At 57.4% G+C, this 27,282-nt stretch overlaps 1 protein-coding gene across 2 annotated transcripts in view; it reads left to right on the top strand.

The window, feature by feature from the left end:
* Nucleotides 1–4,468: 4,468 nt before the first annotated feature.
* Nucleotides 4,469–27,282, top strand: part of PRKAR1B (protein kinase cAMP-dependent type I regulatory subunit beta) — a 66,705-nt gene continuing 43,891 nt past the window's right edge. Inside the window, exons 1-4 of one of the 2 annotated variants that reach the window (XM_059414252.1) lie at nucleotides 4,469–4,766; nucleotides 6,116–6,313; nucleotides 16,026–16,184; nucleotides 17,110–17,201. In XM_059414252.1, the coding sequence (XP_059270235.1) occupies nucleotides 6,137–6,313; nucleotides 16,026–16,184; nucleotides 17,110–17,201 (428 nt within the window). In that variant the 5' untranslated portion in view covers nucleotides 4,469–4,766; nucleotides 6,116–6,136. Of the gene's footprint in view, nucleotides 4,767–5,094; nucleotides 5,216–6,115; nucleotides 6,314–16,025; nucleotides 16,185–17,109; nucleotides 17,202–27,282 lie in introns of those variants that run through there. The other variant, XM_059414251.1, reaches the window with a different exon arrangement.

Below are 27,282 nucleotides of genomic sequence, written 5' to 3'. Positions count from 1 at the left end.
CACTGGCTCTGCAGCCACACGGGCCCTCGGGGGAAGCTGAGGAGAGGGTCACAAGCCAGGAGCTCGTGGGAAGCCCACTGCCCTTAGGCCCTGCGTCATGAACTGGGAGCCTTAAAGACTCCCAGCGCCTGGGGCCCCAGGCATTCTATCCGGTAAGGGGCTGTGGTCAGCATCTGGTGTATACTTGTTTACGCAGTCACCTCGTTTCGGTGTGGCCCCTTCCCTGTTCTGGTGTGGGGGTGGTGTGTGAGGCCAAAGCTTCCCTCACCACTGGCTCTCACTTCCTTGGTGAAACTGTCCCTGAGGTTTTGGGGGATTCTGTGGTGTGAACTGGGTTCTCGATGTTTCCAGTTCACCGATTAGTATTCTTGGTTCCGGTTAGTCAGTGATGACTCTCCTGTCCTCTTTCAGGCTCCCAGAATTTTCTTATGGTCTTCTCTGGGTCTTCCAGTCCTTGAGGGCGTGACTTTAGAAACAAAATCCCTTTGGGGAGCCTAGCTAGTGGGTGACCTCCGGCTCAGGTCATGATCCTGGGGTCCTGGGATCAAGTCCCATGTTGGGCTCCCTGCTCAGTGGGGAGCCTGCTTCTCCCTCTCCCTGTGTCCCTGTCTCCACTGGTGCTCTCTGTCAAATAAAAAGAAAAATCTTTTTAAAAACCCCTTTATTGTGATTTTAATGTGGTTTGTGGAGTTCATAATGGGTGTCTTGAATTCCTTTGTCTTTTCCAGGAAGATTTTAAAAAATTTAATAGAAAATTACTCTTGAATAGGTAATACATGCATTTGGCATACAATTGGGACAGCACTTGGGACATGGTCCCTTTAGGAATGCTGCCCTCCCTCCCCCTCAGGCCACCTCTGCCCTTCAGGTCTGTCTAGAGGTATCCTATGCCCTATGCCTGAATCCACATAAATCCAGATTGTAGTCAACTCTCTCTCTCTCTCTCTCTTTTTTTTTTTAAGATATTATGTATTTATTTTAGAGAGACAGCCTGGGAGCAGTGGGGAGGAGCAGAGGGAAAGGGACAAGGCTCAGCTCAGAGCTAGACGTGGGATTCAGTTCCATGACCCTCAGACCATGACCTGAGCCAAAACCAAGAGTCGGACCCTCAGCTGACTGTGCCCCCAGGCGCCCTGTGAAGCCACCTCTTCAGTGGTGGCATACACGCCAAGTTTCCTACTGTGGTTTTTGTGTTTTTTCACTTAGGAACATACGGTGGAGACAGGCTAGGCTTAGTCCAGCCAGTGCAGCCGCATCTCTGTGAATAGTGGGGGCTCTCCCTGGTCTGCAGCCCCCCCCCCCGCCTCCACAGACAGACACATTCAACCTCAAGCAGAAACATGCACAAACAGGAACAGTCACTGGAATATTGGCTTTTTATCACGCAACGCTGGAGTTGCTGGGCTGTGTCTTTAACTCTGTGCAGGAGGTTCCTCTGCATGGGGGTCGCCGAGGCTCCATGGGAGCCCCGTGTTGGTGAGGCCTGTTTCCTGCGCCCTGCCCGCACAGACATGCCTGCCTAGGGGGACGCGTGCTAGCCTGCCAGGTGGCCCAGGGCCCCTCTGTGTACATTAAATTTGCACTACTCTTGGTTTGCATGAAGCTGGGCATCTTCCTACCAAGGAAGCCCTTTGTGACAGGGCGTCGTGAATCTACTTCTTGTTTTGTTTTTATTTTGAACATGTGAGAGCTTTTGTGCACAAAGTTTTCATGTTTATGGAGTATGTGGATTTGTACATTCATGGCCCCTCAATATCCTGGTAGGACTCAAAAGGCCTCCTGTGTCCCGAGATCCTAGAACATTTCCCGATGCTGCTTCCATGACTTTGGTAGTTAAATTCCAGATCCATTTGAAGTTTATCTGTACGAAGAGGCACACGTGACTTTTTTTTTAGTTCTCCCCAAAGTAATTACTGAATTATTATTTTCCCCGCAAACATGTAATGCCACCTTTACCACATACAAATTCCCTATAAATTTTGGTTTGGGTTTATTTCTGGACTCTTTGTTCTGATCCCTTAAGGTCTGTCCACTCCTGTGCCAGATTCATAACACTTTTTTTCCTTTATCCCTATGTTTTCACATATGGCCTTCCTGAGTGCTCAGGCCTCCTCCCGCCTTGGTCTGTTCAGAAGGACCACGGACTTGTCTCCCTCACGGCTCTGGAGGCTGCTGTCCCAGACGAGGAAGCTGGGCCCTCGTCTCCACTGCGCTGTCCCCTTTCTGTGTCCACGCACAGCTGCAGAGGCAAGGGCATGCTCTGGGGTCTCTGGCAAGAGGGACCCCCCCCCCGACCGACTCACCTGAAGTCCCCCTCCCGACACCCCACACAGGGGGTTAGGATTTAGCAGGAGTTTTGGGGTGACATGGCGTTCAGCCCATCGCATTCTTGCCACGGTTTCCTCCTTGTCCAGACACGGGGCTGGGCCTTTCCTTGGATTCCCCTGTGACAGCTCTCAGGAACTGCCTGATGGTCACCACAAACTTAGGGGCTTAAAACCTCACACACAGAGGATCTCGCGGTGTCTGCAGATCGGAAGTCTGGGTCCCCTAGCTGCTACACACGGGTCAGCACTGGGTTCTCCCCGGAGCCTCCACGGGTGTCTGCTTCAGGGAGCGCTATTGGCACATGGCCACCAGGGGCCACACCCCAAGGCCACCCCAGGGAGCACGCGTGATCAGAATGCGCTGACACGCGGTGGCTATATGGAAGTGAAATTTTGCATCCCAGACTTACCTGGTGAGCTGTTGTGAAAGGTGAAAATTAGCACTGTTCTTACCACGGCTCCCGTGCCTCCTCCCAGGGAATTTCTCACCGATGGCCCCTTCTTTCAGAGGCATGGGGCTGGAGGAGTGGTTCCCGCCTCTCCCCTGCCCTTGTGTTCCTCCGCAGCTCACCTCTCTCTTCCCCTGTGGCCTCGTCTTCAGCATCCCTCCAGGTCCCTGCCCGTGTGTCCCAGGGACGGGACTCAGAGGTCTCCTTGAGGAACGGCTGTGGCCCTGACAATAGTAACCAGTGGTGTTCATGGCCACTGGGTCCCTGCCCCGCGCGCTCCTCCCCATACCCCCAGCCTCAGCCAAAAGCTGCTCTGGAGTAGGGCCCACCTGTTGGACTGAGATCTCACGAGATTTGGAAGTGCCCACTTGGTGCCTCTTCCAGGAAGATCCTGGCACCCTGTTGTCACCCCAGGCTAGGTGCTGCTCTCCACATCAAGCCAACAGACTCACACAGTGCAGCATTTGCCAGGAGAGCTACAAAGTACGGGGAGTCCACCTGGTCTGGAGGTGCGGTGCAGAAGGAGCCCTCAGGTTGAATCTTGGGGGTAAACTGGAGTTAGCAGAGGTAGGAGTCTGTGGGTGGGCAGTGGCTGGGAGAGAATGCAGCTTTGAAGCTGGGTCTTCACAAGGCTTGGCTGCCCCGGTTCTGGGGTGAAATAAAGACCCCCGGAGCTGGGCAATGTGACTGCCTCCTGCTGGGGAACACAAGAGGGCTGAGCACATGGGATGGTTCTTCCCTGTGGGTTTATGGGATGTTCTCAGACAAGCACAGTTTACTGGGTCACCTGACACCTGTGGTATGTTTTTGATGGAAGGATGTGGCTGCTCAGACATCCTACAAAAGCCGGGGTTTGTCACTGTCAGAGGGGAGGCGACCTAGCCAGGAATGCCCGCATGGTGGACCCCACGGCTTCCCCTCCAGCTCTGTGAGGGCCATTCCTCACGTAAGGGGCTGGCTACCAGTAGTCCAGCCAGCTTCCCTGCTGACCCCTGACCTCCCCCCACATCGAGGGCAAGGGCAGGGGAAGCAGAAAGGAGTTCCCAGGGACGCCTGGGTGGCTCAGTTGGTTGGACGACTGCCTTTGGCTCAGGTCATGATCCTGGAGTCCCAGGATCGAGTCCCACATCGGGCTCCCAGCTCCATGGGGAGTCTGCTTCTCTCTCTGACCTTCTCCTCGTTCATGCTCTCTCTCACTATCTCTCTCTCAAGTATATAAATAAAATCTTTAAAAAAAAAAAAAAAGAAAAGAAAAGAAAGGAGTTCCCAGTCTGTCTGCCTGAGTGTGACCTGTTCTTCACCATCACACAGACAGGTGGGAGTGGGGCCAGTCTCAGCCCTGCTGCAGGGGCCGGCGGGGCGGGGCAGCCACGCTGCGGTCTGTCTGCTTCAGTGGACATGGGACTGTGGGACAGGGGACTATAGGCTAGGTTATTGTGGACAGGGGAGGGGAGTATGGGAGAGCTGAACAGATACTGTCTGCTTCCCCTTCAAGGCCCGAGCTCCCTATCCCCTGGTGCACCACCCCTCTGTGGAAAGGGTGGGGACCCCCAAGTGATTGAAATGAAGTTTCTGCCACCACCTGCCAGAATGCGGGCAAAGCATGACGTTGGTTAACAGGAAGAAGGACAGTCCCCTTTCTGCAGGTCTGGGCTTGTAGATTAGGGAGTCAACCCAGGGGCTCCACAGGCCTTCGTGACCTCTTGGATGTTGGAGGATGGTGGGAAGAATTCAGCATGACCCAGTGATTTCCCACTGGGGCATTGGGGTGACGCTGGAGTCCTGAACCAAGAAAAGGAATTCAGCTCCCTTCTCCGGGGCTATCCTGGGGCCCTCTGGCCTCCTCTGGCCGCCCTGAGCTGGAGGGTGGGGGCTTGCAGACAGTGGCTGAACCTGCCAGTGGTGAGCAGTGGGGGGTCCTGGCCATCACCCTGAGGCTCCACCAGCTGCAGCAGCGAGGACAAGCCATCACAGGGTCTCCAGTGGAGGGGTGAGGAGGTGTGAGCGGGTGGTGGAGGGCAGTGGTGGTAGTCTTGGCGGCCTGTGCATGAAAACCTGGGGCTTTGTCCACCTCAGTGAGGCCTGCCCAGGCTTGCTTCAGGGGCGTGGGGTCCTTGGGGAGGCCAGGGAGGGGGTGGGGGAGGGGCGCAGGGGGAGCTGCGGGGGGAGCGGTCTGTCAGTGCGCAGATGGAGGGACGCTGAGGGGCGGGAAGCCGAGGAGGAAGGGGGGTGGGGAGGCCCGATGTGGGGGCGGGGAGGGGGCGCGCGGGAGGGGACAGGGCCAGGCCGGGTGCAGGGGGGTGTGGGGGTTGATCGGCGCGTCGCGGGGGCGGGTGGAGGGCGGCGCCGCTGCAGTGCGGGGACCCGCTCGCCCGCCGTCCCCGCGTCCCCGCCGCGTCCCCGCGCAGCTTCCTCGGTCTTCGGGCGCCGCGCATCCAGGTACGCCGGGCTGGGATGGGGTCTGCGGTGGGATCTCCGGCCTGCGGCGGCAAGGGGCTGAGCTCGGCCGGCCAAGAGGCCGGGGGAAATGCGGGCCTTTGGGGAGCCCCCGCCCCCTTGGCCGAACCGGGGCTCGCGGCGCTGTCGTGGAGAGGAGCGGAGGCCGGGGGCTCAGGGGCCGGAGGCGCCGGGGCCTGGGGCAGGGAGGCAGGGGCTGGGGGCTCGGGGCCTAGAGAGGCGGCTGGGGGCGCGCAGAGGCCAGGGGCAGGGCGCGGGGCCGGGGGAGGGGGCGCGGCTTTGGGGCCTTCCTGGCAACTGGGAGCCCGGACCTGGGTCCCTGCGGCGGGCAGCCCCGTTCCTGAGCCGTCATTGTGACAGCTGCGAGCGCTGGGCTGACAACGCGAGGCCCTGCCATTGTTCTCCATGGACCATCCTTTCACAAGGCTCTTTAGCGGGGTTTCAGCTGTTTGCCTTGTTTTCTTTCTGTTCCTGCCGAGCAGGCTACCGGGGCCCTGGAACAGCACCTCTCCATCTCCCTGGTTCCCACAGTTGTTCCTAAAAAGGGAGGAGGGTTAGTTGCAACTGAGACCACGTAAGAGCTGGGCTGGGCGCATGGCCCTTGGGACCCCCGGGGCCCCCGCTCTCCCCCTGCAGATTTCTCAGAGACCAGGGCTTTGCTCAGCCCTACAAATCTGTTCTTCCTCCAAGCCCACAAAGATCTGTGAGGTAAGGCTTTGCGCTGTCATGTTCAGGAGGACAGACCCATGACCACAGACCCTGGGACCGTGTGCCAGCACTCACTGGATGAGAGTGAACATGCGCCCCCCAACGGCCGGTCTTGGGGGCCTGTGGGATCCCGCCTCCCTGAGCGCCCCCCTGATGTGCATCCCCCCACTCCAGGCAGCCAGAAGTGGGGTCACCATGGCGTCCCCGTCGTCCTACCAGGCGGAGGAGGACGAGAGCCTGAAGGGATGTGAGCTCTATGTTCAGAAGCATGGCGTTCAGCAGGTCCTCAAAGACTGCATTGTGCACCTGTGCGTCTCCAAGCCTGATAGGCCCATGAAGTTCCTGCGCGAACACTTCGAGAAGCTGGAGAAGGTCAGTGACAGCCACCGCCTGCTTCCAGCAGGTGTGCTGGGCCGCGGCGCCTTGCACCTGCTCCTCAGGCCTTGCTGGCTCTTCTGGGGAGTGTGGAGAGAGCAGCCGTCTGTGGGGGCCTGGCCTTGCCTCACACGTTCCAGGGCTTGGCCTTCCCGGTCATAGGCCCTCTCTGTCCCTCTGCACTGGGGCAGGCCCTACGGCATGCAGAGCCTGGGGGAGAGCTGCTGGGGCCAACTGACAGTGGAGGGGGGCAGAGATGGGGACTGGGTGTCATTAGGTGGCACTGGCGTTTGGGATGGAAGAGCGTAGCTGTGGTGGGGCATGCAGTGGGGGACATTTGAGACCTGATTCCCTGGTAATGTGCACATGGGAGGCGGGGGGTACAGGCAGAGGAGAATGCCCCTCAGACTTGTGCAGTGTGGGGAACACACGCCCATCCACGCCTCTCTTCTGAGAGGTACCCCCCCATTCCTCCGTGAATGATGGTGCTCCTGGTTCATCGGCAGGAGGACGGGCTCAGAGCAGGAGGGGTCTAAGCCCGTTGGCCACCTGTTCCTCCATGGCAGTCTTCCTCTTTCTGGGGGTACAGCTCCATTCCTGTGAGAGGCAGAGCCTGCAGCGGGGTATCTGTCCACGTAACTTAGACACTCCAAAGCGGATGCTGGGGGCTGAGTGAAGCATGGGCCTGGGGCTGAGGCTACATATTATCCCTGGGGACAGATGGCTCTGAGCCCCCCAGAACCTAAAGTCCCTGAGAGCCCATGGGTGTCTCCTCTGCCTTCATGATGGCTTGCCCCGCCAGCTGCCCCAGAGTGTCTATGATGGGGGCGCAGGAAGGCTCTTTCACTCTGGGTGTGGCGGAGCCTGGGGTCTTGGGCCCCAGGAGCTGGGGCCCTGGGGGAGGGGCAGAGTTCCAAGCAGCACCCCCGCCCCCCATGAGGCCAGCCGAGTGGCCAGGATGCCCGGAAAGGGGGACTTCTCAGCGTGTGTGACAGCAGGAAGCATGTATGCACGGCCCGATAAAGCCCTGGGAGGATGTTGCTGGGCCGCACAAACCAGCGGGGATGGCCCAGCTCCCGGTGTGCTGTCCCGCAAGGCCACGTGTTGCCACCAGCCCTCAGGCCTTGGTGAGTGACTTCTTCACCGCAGGCTGTTTATTTATTTATTTGTTTGTTTGTTTTTTAAAAGATTTTATTTATTTATTTGACAGACAGATCACAAGTAGGCAGAGAGGCAGGCAGAGAGAGAGGGGGAAGCAGGCTCCCCGCTGAGCCGAGAGCCTGATGCAGGGACTCGATCCCAGGACCCTGAGATCATGACCCGAGCTGAAGGCAGAGGCTTAACCCCACTGAGCCACCCAGGCGCCCCACTGCAGGACGTTTCAAAGGTCCAGACGTGAGGGGGTAGAATAGCCCTTACCCTCCAGCCAAACACAGGCGGGGCTTCTTCCCGGGACATTGGCTGAGGCTTGTGCAGTCCTTGGTCCTTGCAAGGACGCCCGTTAGATGCTGGAGGAAAGCGCCTGCCCCCTTCCCTGATGGACCCCCCTATGTTTCTCTAGCAACTTCCTTAGCACGCATAGGCGTGTGGACGTGGGTGGTTGTGGCGTGTGCGCATCTCTGGTCTGGCTCTCCTCCTTAGCATCACTGTGTGACGTCTGCATGGGTCACATTTACCGTTTGGGCCACTTCGAAGTGTCTGCGTTCTCCTCAGTGGCATTGTTACGGTGTCTGTGGCCATAAAACCATGTGGGGTCACAGATTTGCCTTTATCTGCATTGTTCTATGATTGATGGTCTTCAGGTTTTTCGTTTTCTACAGAAAACGCCTCAAGGCCAAGGACTGATTTGTGGGAGGAGGAACACTGACGCTGTCAGGGCGCATGCTCTGAGGCCAGGGTCTGGCTCATTTCCATGGCTCTAGAGCCCTGTTGCCCCTTTACTCCCAGAGATGGAATGAGTTTGTGGGCCCCCCCTGCCCCCTGTAGGAGTTGTGCTGTTTTCCTGAATCTGCGCCAACATCCGCTTCTCTCCTAGTTGTTCTTGTGCTACCTTGTGGGTATGGACACGTCCTAGCCGCACAGGGGGCTCCTTCCCTCCTGGTGGCCCGGCGCCTTCCCTGGACGCTGGCTCCAGGGGCATCACACGAGGAGCCAGACTAAGGTTCTGGTCTTTAGTGGAAACGAAAGTTACGCTGTATTTTGCTTTCAGAATGAGCAGACACATCGGAGAAAAGAGACCTGAGGCCACTCCCCTCTCCCGTTAAAGTTCTTTCAACTAAAATACTCTGGAACTTGTGCTTGGTGGTGTGCAACTGTGCGGGTTCTGACAGGTGTATCGGGTTATCTACCTGCTGCCGTCCCCTGCCTCCTGCCCTTGCTGACCAAACCATCCTGTCCGTGTATCTCCTGGCAACTGCTCAAGTGTCTGCAGTTCTGCGTGTTCCAGAACATTCCATCAGGGGAGGCCTACGGCATGTAGCCTTTCAGTCCGGCTTCCGTCCCTTCCGAGGGCATCTGGGATTCGTGCTGGTTTTGTGTGCGTCACGAGCGAGCGTTGTTCCACTGTGTACACTGATTGCTGTCTGCTCCTCCCCTGCCCAGCGGAGGGACCTCTGGATCACTTCTGGTTTCTGAAGATGACCAGGCTGCTGTCGGCATGTGTTTGTCTTACTGATTTTTGTAGGTTTTTAACTGGAGAAAGTGTCTGGGTTGTAGGGTAAGCGCACGTTTGACTTGGTAACGAACGGCCCAGCAGCAGCGTCTTTGTTCCAACCAGCTGCGGCTCTTGGCCCTAAGACTGCCAGCACTCGATACTGCCAGCTCCCGAAAACTTGAGCCATTCTGACGGATCCGTGGGGCCCTTCTGCTGGCCGTCTTGCTCATTTTCTCATGACTGAGGACGTGGTCGTTGCCACGATGGCAACGCTTAGTTGCCATCCACGTGTCTCTTTGGGGATGTGCCTGTCGAGGTCTTCTGTCCGTGTGTTTTGCCAGGCTCTTCTCCTACCGTTGAGCTCAGGATTGCTTTATGTACTCACCTCATACTCTCACCTCCGCGGATGTGAGTTGTGACCGTCCCTGCTTTGCAAACACCTTCTGTCCGTCCATGGTCTGTCTTCTCATGTGCTCACCAGTGTCTTCATGGAGCGAAAGTTTCTGCTTTTTAGGTCGGGTTTATCTGTGTATATACTTATTAATGAATTGTGCTGTTGTGCATAAGTTAGTGGAAGCGCTCTGCACTGACTCCTCCTCCAGCAGCCGTCTGTGCCTGGGGGCCCTCGCCGTCTGGCTCCCTCTGTCTTCATGGGAGCTATTGATGTTTTCCTGCGTCATTCTTCTCCAAGAGGGTTTCTGCTCCTTTCCAGGTGTATTTTAGAGTGATCTCAGTGAGATGGCCCAGGAAATCCTCTTGGGATGTTGAGTGGGCTTACACTGAGCATGTAAATCCGTCAGAGGAGAATGGAGAACAATCTTGAATCTTCACTTGGGGAACAGAGAGTAGCTTTTCATTTACCTAGGTCTGTGGTGTCTCTTCTGTGAGAGAAAGGCTTTCATTTTCCGGGGTGCCTGGGAAGCTCAGTCTGTCCAGCATCTGCCTTCAGCCCAGGCTGTGTTCTCAAGGTTCTTGGGATCATGGGATCGAGCCCCACGTCCAGCCCACACGCAGCCATGCTTTGGGCTCCACACTCAAAGGGGAGTCTGCTGCTCCTTCTCCCTCGGCATCCCCCTGGACTCATGCATGCCCTCACCTCCCCCAAAATAAATCAATACAATCTTTAACAAAAACAGAAAGAGAAGCTTTTATTTTCAAGATACAGATCACTTACATGTTTCGGTAGATTTTGCTCTCTCGTTTTTTTCTATTTTCAGTGGTACTCCTTTGTAATTGATAGGCTTTACTTTTGCTTTTTAAAGGTTTATGTATTTGTTTGAGAGGGACTGCGTATGGAGGAGTGGGGAAGGGGCCGAGGGAGAGGAAGAAACTCAGGCAGACTTGTCACCAATCACGGGGCTCCACGCGCAGCTGGAGCCCACAATCCTGAGACCTTGACCTCTCGCTTAGCCGGCTGACCGTGCCACCGACTTTGCTTTTCAGAGCCGCTTCAGGTTCACAGAGAAATTGAGCACGACGTGCCACGTGCCCACAGCCCCCCTCCTTAGCCTGAGCCCCTCCCCGTGCACACGGCTCCTGTTAATGACGCTCACCTGCTGAGGGCTCATTACATCTGATGAGGGACGCCATTGTCAGCTGCAGCCCAGACTTGACCTTGGGGTCCCTCCTCGTGCCCACAGTCCTGTGGGTTTAGACAAGCACATGATGTCATGTATCTCATTCAAGCCTCATGTCACCTCATGCTGCTGCCCTAAGCATCCCTTGTGCGTGCTCCCTCCAAACCCCTGACCTTTCCCATCCCCGCAGCTCCGCCTTCTCCAGAATCCCACAGTCCGGAGCCTCCGCACACTCTCTCTTAGGGACATGCGTGTCCTCCTGCCAGGAGGACCCACGCCGCCCGCTCACCAAGCCAGCCCCTCCTTCCTGCTGCCTCACAGCCTCCTGCTGTCCAGCCCGCGGTCCTCCCACCAGGCACACGGCAGGTGGGGCCTGCTTCCCTTCCGGCATCTCGCTCCTCTTCCAAAACGGGGATTTCTTAATTTTCTTACGTTTGACTTTATTTCCAGAGAGCTTTTATAACTGACATTAGGAACCACAGAAAATAACCTTTGCCGACAGAACCCTACATGAGCCGCCTTCCCTCTTTTCCACGCGTTTGTGTGCATTGCACTTTCCGTGTGCTTGTGAGGTGGGTGTGAGCTCAGGGTCCTGCCCTAGCCCTCCCTGCCCGCCAAGCAGGTTTGGCCCGTGGAAGGTGCTTGTGCAGACAGGGGACGGAGGGCCTGCTGTGGGCACCGTGTGTGGGTGTGATCAGGGACACAGCTGTGAGGACCCGCGCCGACCCGGGACCTGTGAGAGGAACCGTGGCCCGAAGCTGTAGGGAGCACCGCTGCTCCCCCGTCAGCTGGAAGGCTGGCCGGGGCGACCGGCAGACCGTTAGAGCGGTTTTCCAGAGAAGGTTTAAAGCTTCAGGTCCTGCCCAGTAACATCAACAAGAGAAAGGTTGATTCCACATTTGGGGAAATTTTAAGAAAGTAGAGAAAGGATCAGGAAACAAAGCTGCCCCGTCCGCTCTCTTGAGGGAGAGACCATGGCGTCCTTGTATGTCCTCCGAGATGTGTTTCCCAGAACTGCTCTCCCTCCCACGTGCAGTGTGATGTTGGTGTAGTAGTTACGGAGCAGAGACCGCTCTCTGGGGTGGCACAGGCCTGCCGGGGAATCGAGCATGACGTGCAGCGCTGTCCTCACCCCTGCCACCCCACCTGGCCCTGGGATGACCCTTCTGGCCCCTGTGCCTCCCGCTGCTGATGAGCAGCGTCCCTGGCTCACTGTCGCTCACTGAAGTCCACTGCCTGCCCCAGGCTGGTGTCTGGGTGTGCACACTTGTGCAACGACATGTATCCGATTACGATACAACACAAATCCACTGCGATCCGCCCCGTGCCCCTTCTCCAAGCCCCCTGGCACCCAGCCTCTGGTCACCGTCCCCGTAGTCCCGCCTTCTCGGGAACGCCCCCCTCCCCGCTGGAACCCACAGTCAGGAGCCAGCTCAGGAACATGTGTGTCAGGGTTCCCATAGCTTCAGAGCTCATGTCTCTGCAGCACTCGAGTCACCGTCCACCGTCCACATGGCCCACAGCCTGGGCATCCGTCCCCAACTCCAGGACACCCAGGTCGTGTCTCAGTTCGGGCAGCTGTGGGTAACGCCGCTGTGGACATCCATGTGCCGGGGTCACGTGGACCTACGCAGTCATCTGGGGTAAATGCCAAGGCGTGCTGCCGCTAGATCGCATAGTGGGCACGTGGCTGGTTTTGGAAGAAACCACAGGCCCCTCCCAACGCGGCAGCACCTTCCCACGTTTCCAGCAGCCACATGCAAGGGGTCCCGTGGCTCCACGTCCCGCCAGCGTCTGGTGCTGACCTGTTCTGGTCCATGGCCATTCTGCCAGGGGGCGGCAGCGTCTCCTCGCTGCTTTCCACTGCATGTCTGTGAGGACACACCATGGGGGAAACCTTCCCACATGGGTGTTCACCGTGCAAATGCCCCCCCTGTTGCTGAGTTTGAGATGGTTTTTTGGGGGGTTTTCTGTACATTTTAGACACGAGTCCTTTCTGGATGTGTGTTTTGTAGATTTTTTTTTCTCCCAGTCTGTGGCCTGAGTTTTCATTCCCTATATGTGATTTAATTCCCGCTTTTGGTTTTTTTTTTTTTAATTTTATTTATTTATTTGACAGAGAGAAATCACAAGTAGATGGAGAAGCAGGCAGAGAGAGAGAGAGAGAGAGAGGGAAGCAGGCTCCCTGCTGAGCAGAAAGCCCGATGCGGGACTCGATCCCAGGACCCTGAGATCATGACCTGAGCCGAAGGCAGCGGCTTAACCCACTGAGCCACCCAGGCACCCCCGCTTTTGGTTTTTTAAACCAAACTTTATATGATTGTTTAAAAGAACACTAAATGTTGCTGAACACATGATTTCAGGGCACAGTGATTCCTGTTATACAGATGTTTCTGGATTGACTTAAACAGTTTCTTATTGCTACTTGGATTAAAAAATTTTTTAACATTGTAGAGAACATTCTAGTGCCCATATCTCCTTGAAAGCTCTCATTGCTTCGCTAGGATGTATTTTAAGAAAAAGAATTATGGGGCTTGGATGTACACACGGATTTATGAAGCTGGCTCTTGGGCAAAAAAGGTTTATTCATTCACATGTTTATCCACAGATCCTTACTGAACCCCTGCGGCAGGTGCTGTGCTGTTTCGGGTGCTGGGTCCTGATGCCAGGCACGGGGGTCTCCAGCTGTGTGACCCCCGGGCATGCACCACACCCCTGCACCCAGCTGCACGAGGTAGCAGGCCCCAGTCTGCTGTGGTTGCTACTGAACTCTGTTCTTTCTGGGTCCCGTCTGTGTGTGATCAGGCAACCTACGAGATCTGGGAAAGGTGTGTGTAAGTCAGGGATTTCCAATCGAGTACACAGTGGGACATGTTAGTTGAAATGATGAGTTTAATCTTTTAAACCAAAATCTTTTAAACCCAGATGAGTTTAAATCTTTTTCTTATTCAGAAACTATATTCTTTGATTATAATCTAATAGTCTTTTTATTATTGTTGATAGAGCAGTAACCAGAAAAAAAGGTGGAAGCCAGTCTCCTCCCACGCTTTGAAACCAATAACAAACTTTTGTGTGATTTATCAAAGAAGACTGTCGTTGTGGGGCACCTGGGTGGCTCAGTGGGTTAAAGCCTCTGCCTTCGGCTCAGGTCATGATCCCAGGGTCCTGGGATGGAGCCCCACATTGGGCTCTCTGCTCTACGAAGAGCCTGCTTCCCCCCTCTCTGCCTGCCTCTCTGCCTACTTGTGATCCGTCTGTCAAATAAAAATAAATAAATAAATAAAATCTTAAAAAAAAAGAAAGAAGACTGTCATCATAAAAAATCATGAAATAGCTGAACTGAGTGACAAAGCATTCCATTCTCAAAACTTGCGAGTTGTGGCAACCGGTCCTTATAGAGGGGAAATGACCGTTTGCTAGGTGCCGCCCGGCCCTGTACCTAGTCCTTTGTGCTTCACACTGCTACCATTGCTGACTTTTCCCGTCTTCCCTGTTAGATGGACATCTTCACGACAAAACTGTGCCTTTTCCTCTGTAGAGCAATCTCTGTGTGAGGCTGGTAGACAGAGGTACCGGACAAGAGATGGAAACCGCACTTTTATCTCCTCACCCCGCCGCTGGAGGTTGAGTGCCCCTGGACACGGCCCTGGTCCTCTGCTGGCCTCATAGATGGGGATGGCGGCCCCGGGCCTGTCTTCTGCTGTGACAGGCTGCAGCCCTGAGACGGGGGCTTGTGGTCAGCCTGGGGCTGGCACCAGTGACCCCGGCCCAGGACACCACACATCTCCAAATACCACGGCGTCTATTCGGCCGGAGGGGACGGAGTGGAGGGACTGCATCCCCAGGGGATCCCAGAAATGCTAACCATGCGCAGCCACTTGGAGTCTGGCCGCCACGCAGGGTGTGGCCTCTCCTCCTCTGGGGTGTTCAGGGCCTGTGCACGGGGTCAGGCTGACACGGCTAACCGCCCAGCTGTGTCCTCAGCAAGCGTGCTGGGGCATGGGGCGTGGAGGGAGGGATTCTGCCTGTCCCAGGCCGCAGGCATGTGGGCTTCTCTCAGGAGTGGGAACTCAGGTCCAGAGAATCTCCCCACGTCCCACCCCTCTGTGGCTGAGAATTTTCCCTTCTCGGGCCACGAGTCTGCCTTTCACCCCTTGTGCCAGAAAAACGTGGTCAGAAGTAGACTGTGACCATCATTTATGATCTAGGGAGCATTTGGCCTTGGGGGCCGAACGGGGACAGTCCCTGGAGCTGTGTTAGGCATTCCTGGGGCAGATCCTGGCCACGGAGCTTTCTGGAAATGTGGTTCCCACACTGCTGTTGTGAAGCGTCCTATGACCCTGTGCCGTTGACTGTCCTGCAGCCCCAGACAGCTCATCAGCGTGAGAACAGGAGGCAGGAAGGGGGCTCCGGAAAATGAGAAGTTTTCCTGGAATCCTGCGGGGGAGGGGAGGGGGGGTGCCATCCCATTTTCCCATTTCCGCCCAATGCCTCCCCAAGTGGCCTCGAGCTTTGAAGCCTCTGGATCCCGCCCAGTTAGGCCCTTGGCTGCCCAGCATGGAAAATGGCCTGTGGTAGGACAGCGATGTCAACGGTCTCAAGAAAGCAAGGCCCCAGCACGCTTCCCTCCTGGTTTACACCATAGCATGAAATAGGATGGCTTCATGCTTCTCTCGGGTTTCTCGGGTTCCCCGGGAAGCTTGAACTACGTGCTGTTGGTGGAGCAGGAGGGGTGCTTTGGAAGGTGGGGCAGCGGGCATCCGGGAGGAGCCATTGGGGCGTGGGGGGGGACTCCTCCCTTCACGTTCTTGCCGGGTGACTGCCAAGGAAAATCAGGTGCGGGAGGTTGCCAGGTGTGGGTGTTTGGGGAAGGTGGTCCTTGCAGACAAAGGGGACAGAGGCCTTGTCCTGGGCACGTGGGCAGACAGGTGAGGGTCTGTTTGCCACAGACCCCCACGTCCCCCTGTGCTGTTCCCCGTGGTAACCCAGCCCATCACCAGACTGCTTCTGGGACGTGGGGATGTGGCGGCCACAGGGCCGGGGGTGGGGGCCCTGCTTGTCAGGCAGTCTATGTTCCTTCGTGCTTCTGGAATCTTGTGCCCTCTGCACGCACAGTCGTTAAAGCAATTAAATAATGAAGGAAGGAAGAAAACAAAAGAGATTTGCTTTCCACTCACGTATTCACCTTCCATTTCCTGCATGTGTGCTATAGGGAAGTGGGGGTATGGGACTGCCTGACGGAGACCTCAGACCTCAGGCACCTGGTACCCAAAATGTCGCTTGTGGTGAGGGCAGGCAGAACCCCTCTGAGCTGGCGCTCTGTGGGGTTGGGTGGTGGGGGAGAGATGGAGGTGCCCTCGAAGCTGGGGGTCTGCCGGGCACAGAGGGAGGAGGGCTGGACAGGACTCCTCGGTGGCACTTGTTGGTGGATAGGCCACCTTGGCCGCTGCTACCAGCCCTCCCATGTTTTCCCCCACAGGAAGAAAACAGACAGATTCTGACACAGCAAAAGTCAGACTCTCATGACGAGGAGGTCTCCCCGACCCCACCAAACCCTGTGGTGAAAGCTCGCCGCCGCCGAGGGGGCGTGAGTGCCGAGGTGTACACCGAGGAGGATGCCGTGTCCTACGTGAGGAAGGTGGGCCCCCTCGTCCTCACCCCAGGGTCCCTGCTTCCCTCATCCTCACCCTGGGGTCCCTGCTCCCATTCCCCATCCTCACCCTGGGGTCCCTGACCTTGGTCGTGCTCCCTTCTGCTCCGAGAGGGGCCACAGTGGTAGACTGTCATTGTCACAGTCACTGCCCACAGGCATGTGGTGTGTGGGTAGAGGAGACCGGTATCCAGATCACGTGACCCCGTCCTCCTGGAGCCCGGCCTCAGAGCCACCAGTGGGGACTTCCTCCTCCACGTTGCTGTCCCTCAGTATTCATTCCTCAGGGCCGGCGCCCAGCCCTCCGCTGTTACAGCGCAGTGGGTGCACCTGCATCAGGACGGGCTCTGGAGCGTGAGAGCCCACAGGGTGTCCCTGTGTGCAACAGCGTACGGGCCTGGCCTCCCGCCTTCCCTAGCACGTGGGGCCTCTCGTTTCCACCTTGTGTGTTTATACCCTCTAGACCCTCATTTTTACTTTTTCTCTTGGTATTTTTAGTTCTCGATCTCTTAAAAAAGTTAATCTGGTGGAATACGTGTAACATGCAGCTCCATGTGTCTCTGAGCCCAGGTGACTGTGACGCTCACTCTTTCTCTGTCTAGAGGCCTGGTGTCCGAGAGCAGGTGCCGGCAGGCTGGTTCTTGGTGGGAGCTGTACCCTCTCCCGTGTGCTCTGGTGGTGAGGAGAGCGGGAGAGCAGGCTAATCCCGCCAGGGCCTGCCTCCAGATGCCACACACTGGGTGGGCCTTCAGCGCACAGGTTTTGGGGACAGTCCATCCGTGCAATACTCGGGTCGCATTTCTGTGCAGAGTTGAGCGGCCTCAAGCACACACGTGCTGCCGAGCCGCTATCCCCTGTCTGTCTGCAGGACCCTCGGGGATGCTCACAAGTCTGACTATGGTTTCCCCTGCAGGTCATCCCCAAGGACTACAAGACCATGACAGCGCTGGCCAAAGCCATCTCCAAAAATGTGCTGTTTGCTCACCTGGACGACAACGAGAGAAGGTAGGAACCCGTGAGATGGTGGGGCCAGGACCGACACTTCTCCCTGGGCCTCGCCGGCCCCTGGACACAGGGGACACGTGCCTGCCCAGGTCAGGCTCTGAGGCTTCCATCTGCCCTGGTCATCCACAGACACCCATGGCCTCGACGCCAAGTCACACAGCCCCCACGTGTCCCAGGAGTGGCCGTCAGGTGGGGTCTTTCCAGGGAGCAGCTCCCAACATCTGTGGGGGCCTCAGGGGCCGAGTACCAGGAATTGAGACCCTACAGATAACTGGGAGAAAATCCCTGAGACTGTTCTGGGTTAGTGCTTGTGGATTTATGCATGTGCGTGAATTCTTGTCACAGATTGGGCTCACAGCCCGCATGGTTTGTCCCGCTCACGGGGCGGGGAACGTCCATCTGTCAGGAAGGGTTTGTGTGGTTTGTAGTTCCCGGTTCCGCCGAGCTGCTCCTCAGCCCTTACTCCCTTCCCACGGCTGCTTCCGCGTTGTCACGGTCCACGGCACTTCTATGACCACGGCTGTCCCGGGCGCTCACCTTCGGTCTTTGACCGTTTCTTCCCTCAAGAAATGTGGATGTGGATGAAAGGCTGTGTAGGGTTTTGGTTTTTCTCTCTTGTTTCTCAACTTCGGCGAATTCTGTTTCTCGATTAGATGACTGAGCATGTTTGGACGATGGAGCTCTACGGAGTTCAAATGGCACATAAATCCGTGGACCAGGGAGACAGCCCTCTCACGGCCCCGTTCCGTGATGGCGGTGGGCCCTTCTTCGCGAGTGTCCCGGGCTGGCGGGCGAGTGCAGAGAGCTGCCTATACAGGAGGGGCCCTAGTAGCAGAGAGGCTGCGGCAGAGAGGCGGGCAGGGCAGGGGAGTGGGGGGGGGGTCTTTGTGGGTATCGTGCATTTTCTTGGGCTGCTGTGGCATCGCAGGTGCAGGCCACCTGGGAAGGTTGTGGGTGCATCCAGAGGCCTGGCGCTCCGGGCCTCGCCTGGGGTGGGACCGCTTCTGGAGTGTCTATGGTGGGGTGCAGCTCGAGCCGTGATCCAGAATGTCTTGGGGGTGTGTGCAATGCCTACCCCTTGGGGCTACACGGGCACGACGGGCAGGATGGAGAGGCCAGGTCTTGGCGTGGGCCCCCCCACAGCCCCAGCAGCCCAGGGGGGTCTTGCCATACTGAGATGCTCAGGATTCAGCCTCCGTATGCCCCAAATGCAGTCTCAGGTCCTTGCAGGAGGGGGCACAGGGGGAGGTTGCTCCGAAGAGGAGAAGCCCTGTGACCACAGAGGTGGAGACGAGCAAGGTGACCTTGGGCTACAGGCCAGCAGCCACTCCCAGAGGTGAGAGGGGCTGGAGGGGTCCTTCCTGGAGCCTCTGAGGGCACAGGGCCCTGCGGCCTCTCGATTTCCACCTGCTAGGGCTGATTCTGGGCTTCTGGGATCCAGAACTGGGAGACTGAATGCTTCCACTGTTCTCAGCTCTCCTAATGGTGTGCACCTGACAGTTATGGTCTCTGTCACCAGGTGGGACCAGGTGACTCAAGAGCTGTATCTTTATGAAGTTGAAAGTGAACATCAATAACTCCGTCCAGATTTAGACCTGGCTTCTGAGTAGGTGATGCACTCACATGGATCGAAACCCAGAGGTTCCAGGGGTCCAGAGGGAAGACGTGAGCTGTATAGAGGTGGCCCCCGGACACTGGCTCGTCCCTGGGTCCCTCTGCAGGTCTCTTTCTGCAGACAGACTCCCCACCCTCAGCCAGGAGGTCAGAGGCTCCCCTCAGTGGCCACACAGACCTCTGTCCTTTCTTCACCGGGTTTCGGTGGTCAGGGGACAGATGGCTGTGGGTCATGCCTTGGTCCATTGGGGTCCTGCAGATGTGTACTTTGGTGCCAGCCTGAGGGAGGAGGCGCCCCTCTGGGTAGACAAGAGGACACAGCCGCCCAGCGGTGCAGTTGAACTTTGATCTCAGAGCGGGCCTGTACACGGCAGGTCCTGGTCCCATTCCTGCCAGCCAGTAGGCTGGGCGCTCCCCCAGATCAGGCCCAACCCTGAGTGCAGGGAGGGAGTTTGGGGCACAGTGATTTGGGATCCTGGGAGCTTCCCTTCCTGTTGCCAGAGCCACAGGGGAGGCTAACCAAGCATTGTAACCTGGGCATCACGGAGCTTAGCAGCCACGCCCCTCTTCAGAGCCTGCGTTCTGACAGACGAGGCCACTGTCAGCAGAGCAGGGGAGGTGTGGGCCCTGCATGTTCATGGAGGCCCAGGCTCCTCTGGCTGTGGTTTGGAGACGTCCTGTGTTGCCACCAGAGATGTGTGCTGGCCAGAACCACGAGCCTGGCCTGGCTGCCGGGAGACTGTGCTCAGAGCGGGGAGACGGGGAACGGGCTCCTCGGCAGCCTCCACCTGACCTCCCATGTGGCTTACAGCTCTGTGAGCAGTGCCCTCTGTGCCCCCGTGGTCTGGCGGTGCTGCCTTCCCTGTGTGAGGCTAGGGGGTCTCCCGTTGTGCAGGGTATACCCACTTATCCACTTACCAGTTGGGGGACACTTGGGCCACTCCCACTTTTGGGTGGTTGTGCAAAACATTCCTGTGAACATGGCTCTTGGAGCCTGTGGGCCGCACACCTCGAGGTGTGGGTATTGGAGCCTCTGGGGCACACACCTAGGAGTGGCCTTTAGGGCATGTCCTCTCTCCACGTGTGCCTTTCCAAGGAGCCCCCAGACTCTGCTGCCCTTCTGGCCCCACTGAGCTTTGAGCCTGACCTTCTGTGGGGGCCATATGCCCCCTCCATGGCAGCTGTGTTTGTGGCACAGCCTTCACACCCTTTCGGAGCCCGTCCCCAGCTTCCAGGCAGGGGTCCCAGGCAGGAGCGGGTGCAGGGCTGGTGAGGCCTGGAGACGAGCAGATCTGAGTGAGCTCTCTGGCCGTCTTGGCTGCGTGTGTCCAGGAAGAGTTTGTGCACGGGTCCTGTGCCCTTGGCCCCGAGTTTCCAGACTCACATGGTTCCCACTGCCTCGGGCTTTTCTGCATCCAGGAGCTAGGTGGACCAGAAGTGCAGGAAGCAGATGGTCAGATTGGAAATTCCTCTTGGCGAAGCGGGCTTGGGAAGAGCGCTTTTCTGCCGCAGGAAAACTCACTTTCCATTTTGAAACCCTGAGGGGAACCTTTTTCTGGCTGAGGCCTCTGAAGAAATAGGCGGATGGTTCAGGAAGTGGACTCCAGAGGGAGCCGGCCGGAGACAATGTCTCTTGACCTTTCACTTGATGTCCTCTGCACAGCATCCAAGTTCTTTGCTTTTTCCAGTTTACTAGAAGCCGGGCTCGGCAGCCTGGGCTGTGGTTTGGGGCACATTCTTTCCAGGTTCGCAGAGTGCCTGGCACGCCTCGACTCAGAGCTGCCTCCCGCGGGGGTGGTGGAAACAGCCCTCTGCTCCGCTAGTAGGGTGAGTGTCTTTGTGCATAAAACCTCCCCAGGAAGTTCAGATGGGAGACAGGTGACCCGTGGCCACGGGAAGGGTGGTCTTGCCCTGGTCAGGTCATGATGGCATCTTTAGGGCCACAGTTTGTGTGGGGGTGCTCCTGTGAGTTGAGGGGTAAGGGGTTTGTTTGAGCTTCTTTGTTCAGCAGAAGGTAGTACAATGGAGCTGTGGGGGAGGGCCGCTCACCCTCCCAACATCCTTGTTCTCTCTCCTGGGACAGCACACCCTCCCCCCACCCAGGTGAACGTTGCTGGAGGCTTTCTCTGGCTGTTTCCCCATTGTCTGTAACAAGGGTGTGTCTGCTGCCGGAGGCCACACCGACTGTCATAGCAGAGCCAGGGCTCTAGCAGGAGTCCCTGAGGCTCCAAAGCCTGTGCTCTCCCTCTCCCACTCTTGTAACCATAGGTCATGTGCTCCTGCAGGAGGAGGGAACACGGGAAAGCAGGTGATCCAGAGATGGTGGTCAGGAGGTGCCCAGATGTCCTGGGGTGAACTGGGAATGCAGGGAGTTGTCTCTGGCTTGCAGGTCTGGGCAGCCACAGGGAGGACCAGGAGACCCCTGAACACACCGTGTCAGGCCAGAGACATGTTAAACACACACCCAAACACACACACACACACACACCGGTACACATATGCAAACACACACACACTTCCGTGTACACACAGACAGACACACACGCACACACATGCTACAAAATTGAATGTGTGTTAAAAGATCTTTTGGAAGGAGACCATTGAATCATGTCATTAGGGTATGTGATGACGTTCTTTGGGACTCGGGTTCCTCAAGTGTCAAATGAGAGTCATAAAACCTACTTTGAGGGTTACAGTGAAGAGCAAGTAGAGTAATGTTTATGGGTATAACATTGTCCTCATCCCACCATCCCCATCCCCATTATCCACCACCATCATCACCATCCCCATCATCATCAAAGCCATTGTCACCATCACCACTTTCATTACCATCCCCATTATACCACCACCATCATCCCTATCCTCATCATCCCCAGCATCATCTCCGTCATCCCTATTGTCATCATCATCATCATCATCCTTCTCCCCCTCTTTTTGGTAGCTCTTTTGTGCGGTGGAGGGCAGGCTGTGTCAGTGGGCTTGTCCCTGGATACCACTTTGCCCCTCTGATGCTGGCCTAGACCCCCACAGGGACCCCACAGCCAGGCCTTACTCCTCTTAGTGTTTAGTCTGAGGCCACTCCACAAGCTCGTTCCCAGGTCCATCCTGGGCCTACGGTAGGTACGCTGGCTGCTCTGGGCCTCAGGACACTGCAGAAAGGCATGTGGAAGGCCTGCTCATCCCCTAACATCAGGGTACAGAAGAGGGTTTTGAGGCTCAGTGAGGGGAGGGCCCTTCACCATTGTCCCTTGCTCCAGGTGACAGTAGACATGCTAGCTGGGGCTGGAGCCCCTTGTGCCCTGGACCGGCCCCTTGCCACCCCTCTGAGCCATGCAGCAGGTGTCCTGGCTGGGGCTGGAGCAGGTGTCTTCCTGCCCCTCCATCACCCCTCTGCTGTGTGGAGTTTCTCCAGGTGAGGGTGCCTGTGGCGGCTGCAGACTCCCTGCTCTATGTGAGCTACTGTGAGCGGTTGCGGATCTCCTGTCTTTCCTGGGGATGCCAGGGGCACCCTGCTCAGGGACCCAAAGAGCCTCAGAAGGCAGCCTGCAGTATCCTCTAGGCCCTGGGCCATCTGAGAACCATAGCCTGGCCCTGAGGGTATACCCCAGACTGAGGGAGGGAGCAGGGAGCTGCTGGGTTCAGTTGGGTCCCTTCCTGGCTTGCTGCACTTCAGGTGCCTGGAGATGAGCATCGCCGTGCCTCTGGGAGTCTAGAGCGCGGTAATGAGGAGGCTCCGTGTGTGCGGTTTGGGCCATGCAGGCAGCGCTGTGCTTTGGGCCCTTGACTGGGGCCTCATTACCAGAGCCGCCAGACGGGCGGACGAGGGCATCTCACCCTGGGGTGTGGCCTTCCTGGCAGCAGCCCTGATCTCTGCAGCTCTAATTAAAACAGGCTCTGGCGGGAGCACCGCACCGCTGGCCCGAGCAGCTGTCTCCTGGTATCTGCCACCGGCTCTGCCGCCCGCCTGCGCATCTCCTGCAGCTTGTTTTTCCCCAGATTGGCTGGGGCCCCCAGGTGATGGGAAAAACACGCCGTCTGCTGGATTCACATGCAGCCTTTGCTCCCCAGCTGCTTCGGCCCCTTCCCTCCCACCTGGCTCTGGCACAGGCCTCGAGGCTTCTCTTTGAGGCAACACGAAAACACAAGATTAGCATTTGGGGGAATGCAGGGCCTCCTCTTAGGAGGAGGTTAATGGTCAAACAAGCAACGGGTTTCGTGTTCGTGTTGCATACAGCCTCCTGCTCTGGGCAGAGACCGCGAGGCTGCTAACTTCCGGGGCATGGGAGCCGCATTCCATGTGAAGCTGGGAGCTGGAGCTTGCATCACATGATGTGTTCTGAGCTGGTCCCCAGATCTCAGGCCTCATGGGCACCGTCGTGTTAGAACAAGGCAGACAGGGGCACCTGGGTGGCTCAGTGGTTGGGCATCTGCCTTTGGCTTGGATCGTGGCCCCAGGGTCCTGGGTTGGAGCCCTGCATTGGGCACCCTGCCTGGCGGGAAGCCTGCTTCCTCCTCTCTCACTCCCACTGCTTGTGTTCCCTCTCTTGCTGTCAAATAAATAAATAAAATCTAAAAAAAAAAAAAAAAAAAAAAAAAAAACCAAAACAAGGCAGACTGGCTTTGCTGCTGATGGTGCTGTGTGCAGAGAGCATCAGCCAGCGCTCAAAGGCCCCCAATGAGGATAGGGAGAAGTGAGGACTGGGCTGCACTGGGCTGACCCTCTTCCCGTGTGCTGGCACCACCCAGCTCAGTGACCCCCCAGGAAAAGGGACAGTGTTAAAAAGTGACCAGGGTCAAGTCATGAGGTCGGAAGTCGAACAAGGTGCAGTTTCAGTTTTCTGTGGCGTCTTAGCTGGGGAGGGGCGTCCAGGGCCTGTGTTCCTGGGGATCCGGGTCGCAGAGCCCTGCCCATCTGATTATGGGATCAGTGGGAGAGCCTCGGGGCTCTGTTGTCCAGTGTGGACATCTAGCGGCTTGCCGTGGATCCTGCCTGTCTGTGGTCTCGGTGGTTTGGTGCCGTGATGCTTGAAGACGTCCAGAATCAGGAGGGGCTGTGCCCAGGGTGCCACAGACTCAGCCGTTCCCCATGTTCCTGCCCCTAATCAGCTCCCCTGTTGATGCTGCCCCACGGGCTCCCAAAGATGGTTGGTTTGGGCGCCCAAGGTCTTTCTGCTGCACGTGTCCATTATATGGAGGCCCTGGGAGGGGTTAGGACGGCCCGGTTGCTCAGGAGCAGGAATTGAGTCCTGGAAGGATGCGTGGCAAGATGCCCCCTGGTGGTGAGCGGGCCCACTGGCTTCCAGACCTGGTGGGTGCCTCAGGTCCTGGGTCCCCTCCATTCTTGAGCGGTGGCCACTAAAGTTAGGCGATGTGCCTGCCAGCTGGCTGGGGTTGGGGGGTTGTAGGGAGAGGCCAGGGTGAAGGTCGGGTGGCCCGGGAGGAGGACTGTGATCCCCCACCCTTGTCCCCATCTCCATGAGGACTCCATGGGGGCCTGGCCAGTGTCCCTGCTCCCATAGGTCAGCCAGGAAAATGGGGCCCAGAGGAGGCAGGTGAATGGTCCAAGGTTACATGGGTTCTCTGGGACATCCCCGGTCTTCCTGAGAGAGACTGGCACACGCCCCAGGTTCATGCAGAGTGAAAAAGCAGCATCGTTATGGGTAATGCTGGGTCCTGGGTCAGAGCCCAGCAGGTGGCTGGCAGCTCTGGGTCCCTCCTGACCCACACAGCCCTGCAGGTAAGTGGTGGGCTGAGGGGCACCTTGCTTGCCTGGGGTCCCACAGCTGGTGACTAAACCAAATCCTGATGCTCGCTGATGAGGCCCTGTGGGGGGCATGTCCCTGTGGGTGTCAGGACCCCGAGACACAGCTGTATCTCCTGCGAGATCCCTCTAGTGGGGATGGGTACTCACACAGTGAACAGTCCTTTTCCGAGAAGTGGCTGTCCCACGGCCATCTGCCCAACAGGTGGGGTCGCAGAGGAGGAGCAGACCCCATCCTCCCTGTCCTTTTGGGGACCTCACTTACTAGACCCAGTGACCTTTGAGCCGGTCTTCAAGGACAGGCAGAGGAGAGTGGGGAGGGCGTTGGAGTGGCGGGAACAGTGTGAGAGAAGGAAGGACGGATTTGCCACGTCAAGTGCTGAATTCGGGCAGGAGCCATGGGCTCCGTGGGAGGCCACCGTTATCTTAAGTGCCAAGAGGTACAGACGATAACCCAGGGGGGCCCGTGTGGCCATCCCCCGTGCAGACACTTTCGGGGGCATTCTTCCCACACGGGGTGTTGCATTGGCCCCCCTTGGTTCTGCCTTATTCCTTTCAGGTGTCAGCGCCCTGGGGTTAAATGGCATCCCCTTCTCATTTTGGAAGGTGCCTCGGGAGAGACGGCCCCACCTTCCAACGGCCCTGTGCTGTGTGTGGCACCTGTGCTGGCCCTACCTGCCCTTCCTGCTCACCCCAACATCTGCTGGGAAATGGCAGCTCGAGGTCAGGGTCATTTCTGGGCGTGGACCCTGGGCTTGGGAGGCCCCCGCTCTCCCTTTCACGCTCTGCCGTCCTGAAATCTAGAGTTTTTGCACTGGAGCCCCATGTGGCCCCCAAGCAGGGCGCCCATCAGGGTGAAGGACCCGCGCTTCTGTCCACCAGTTACTTGGTTTCTGCATCCTCTGCAAATCACCCAATTGATCCTGTGCTTGTTGTTTTTTTTGACAGGTTTGCGTGAGTTATTGTTCAACTGACAAAATCAGGCCTTTGATGATTAGCTGTAGAGCAGTTATTTTGTGATTGGACTCTTCTGTTTGCCTGTGAAATTGTTTTGTCATATGGAAGTTTAAAAATTTTTTCCCATAATTCTTTTATTGTGGTAAAACATGTACAACTCAGAAATTTACCATTTTAACCATTTCTCAGTGTCCAGTTCAGGGGCACTGTCTATCCCGTCTGGCTCCAGAATGTTCCATTCCCCCACCTCTGCCCAACAGAGACCCTATCCACACGGATCCCCGCCCGCTCCCCCAGCCCTGGCCTCGCCGTCTGCTCTCTGTGCCTGTGAGTCTGACAACTCCAGTTCCTCTTGTGCGTGGGATCCCCGTGCGTGTCCTTTCATGTTTGGCTGGTGTCCTCAGGGCTTTTCCCCGTGGGGGCAGGGGTCCCATCTTTCTGTCTTGACGGCTGACACGTTGCTCTTCCATGGAGTGGGCCACAGCACTTTCGTGTCACCTGTCCACGGGCAAGCTGTCCTTCATGTTAGCAGGCTGACCCTCCTTACTTTATGGCTCCTGGCATTCTACAGAATGCCTCCCAGACGTCAGGACCGTAAGTAAACAAACACACTGTGATCTTTTCTAGAGCCTTCCCAGTTTGCTGCTTGTTTTTCTTTCAGCGATTGAAGGCTTGACTCACCAGGGATTTTGTTTTGGTTTAAGAGCATAAACGCAGCTGAGTCTTCCCAGACAGCCGTGTATGTGGACTCTGCCCTCCGCATGGAGCTGGCCCTCCGTCTGCTCACCCGAACCGTCCCACGGGTGGGGGTCTGTGTCAGGACGCCGTCTGCTCTCTGGATGGCTGGGGCTGCATTTTCAGAAGGCCCCTTTGATGGGGTGTATGGGCCTGGAGACCCCAGGGGATGGCGGCTCTCTCTGGGGGGAGCTGCTGCTGGCCCAGCATCTGGGTGGGGTTCCCAGGAGCCTCTGAGGGGGTTGGCCCAGGATTTAGCAGCCCCTAGGGGCGTCCAGGAAGGCACGTTCAGGTGTCTGTTGTGGGGAGCCCACCGGTGGTGGGGGGAGCACGTGTGTGGGGGTTTCAGGTCGGCCCTGCTGAGAAGGGGCACACGGACATCCCAGATCTGCGTGTGTGTACACGCGTGTGTAGTCTGTGTGCGTGTGGTGTGTGCATTCGCGTGTGTGTGGGCGTGTGAGGCGTGTGTGTCCTTTACTACCAGAGAACTCCTTACTCTGGGGCGTTGTGCAAACCGTTCTAGTGACTCTCCGTTAGTAGAAATGACTGCAAGGTACTATTTTTACAAGTTCTTTTATGGTGGGGAATCGCAGACGTGAGCAGCCGGGGAGGCAAGAGCGTGACGAGGCTCGTGGCCCCCGCGCTCCCGCTCCTGCTCCGCGCCGCTCCGTCCTCTCTCCTCCCTCCCACTCTCCCACCCGGATTCCCGGATTCCCAGAGCGGGCCTCCGCGGTCAGATGGCTGAGCCGTAAATATTTCAATGTGCGAGGGCGGAAGTTTCATCCGCGCCCGTCCCTGTCACTGCTCCATGTTTGGCACGCGTGTTCGGGGTGGCGTGGCTCTGCTCGCCAGTCACGCCCAGAGCTGCCAAGGGCCGGCTTGCGTTTCTGAACGGGGCGCACTCCTTCCTCCGTTGGATCTGGCCTCCTGGATGGTCCCCCGGCGGGGTTGGTGCTGTCCAGGGTGCCTGCGGATCGTGCCCTGAGCATGGGAGCCCCCCAGAAGCGGAAGGGA

This window comes from Mustela nigripes, chromosome 11 (genome assembly GCF_022355385.1).
Source record: "Mustela nigripes isolate SB6536 chromosome 11, MUSNIG.SB6536, whole genome shotgun sequence".
Lineage (NCBI taxonomy): Eukaryota > Metazoa > Chordata > Mammalia > Carnivora > Mustelidae > Mustela > Mustela nigripes.
Note: the sequence above shows the minus strand (reverse complement) of the source record. Positions and strands in the feature narration are given on the sequence as shown.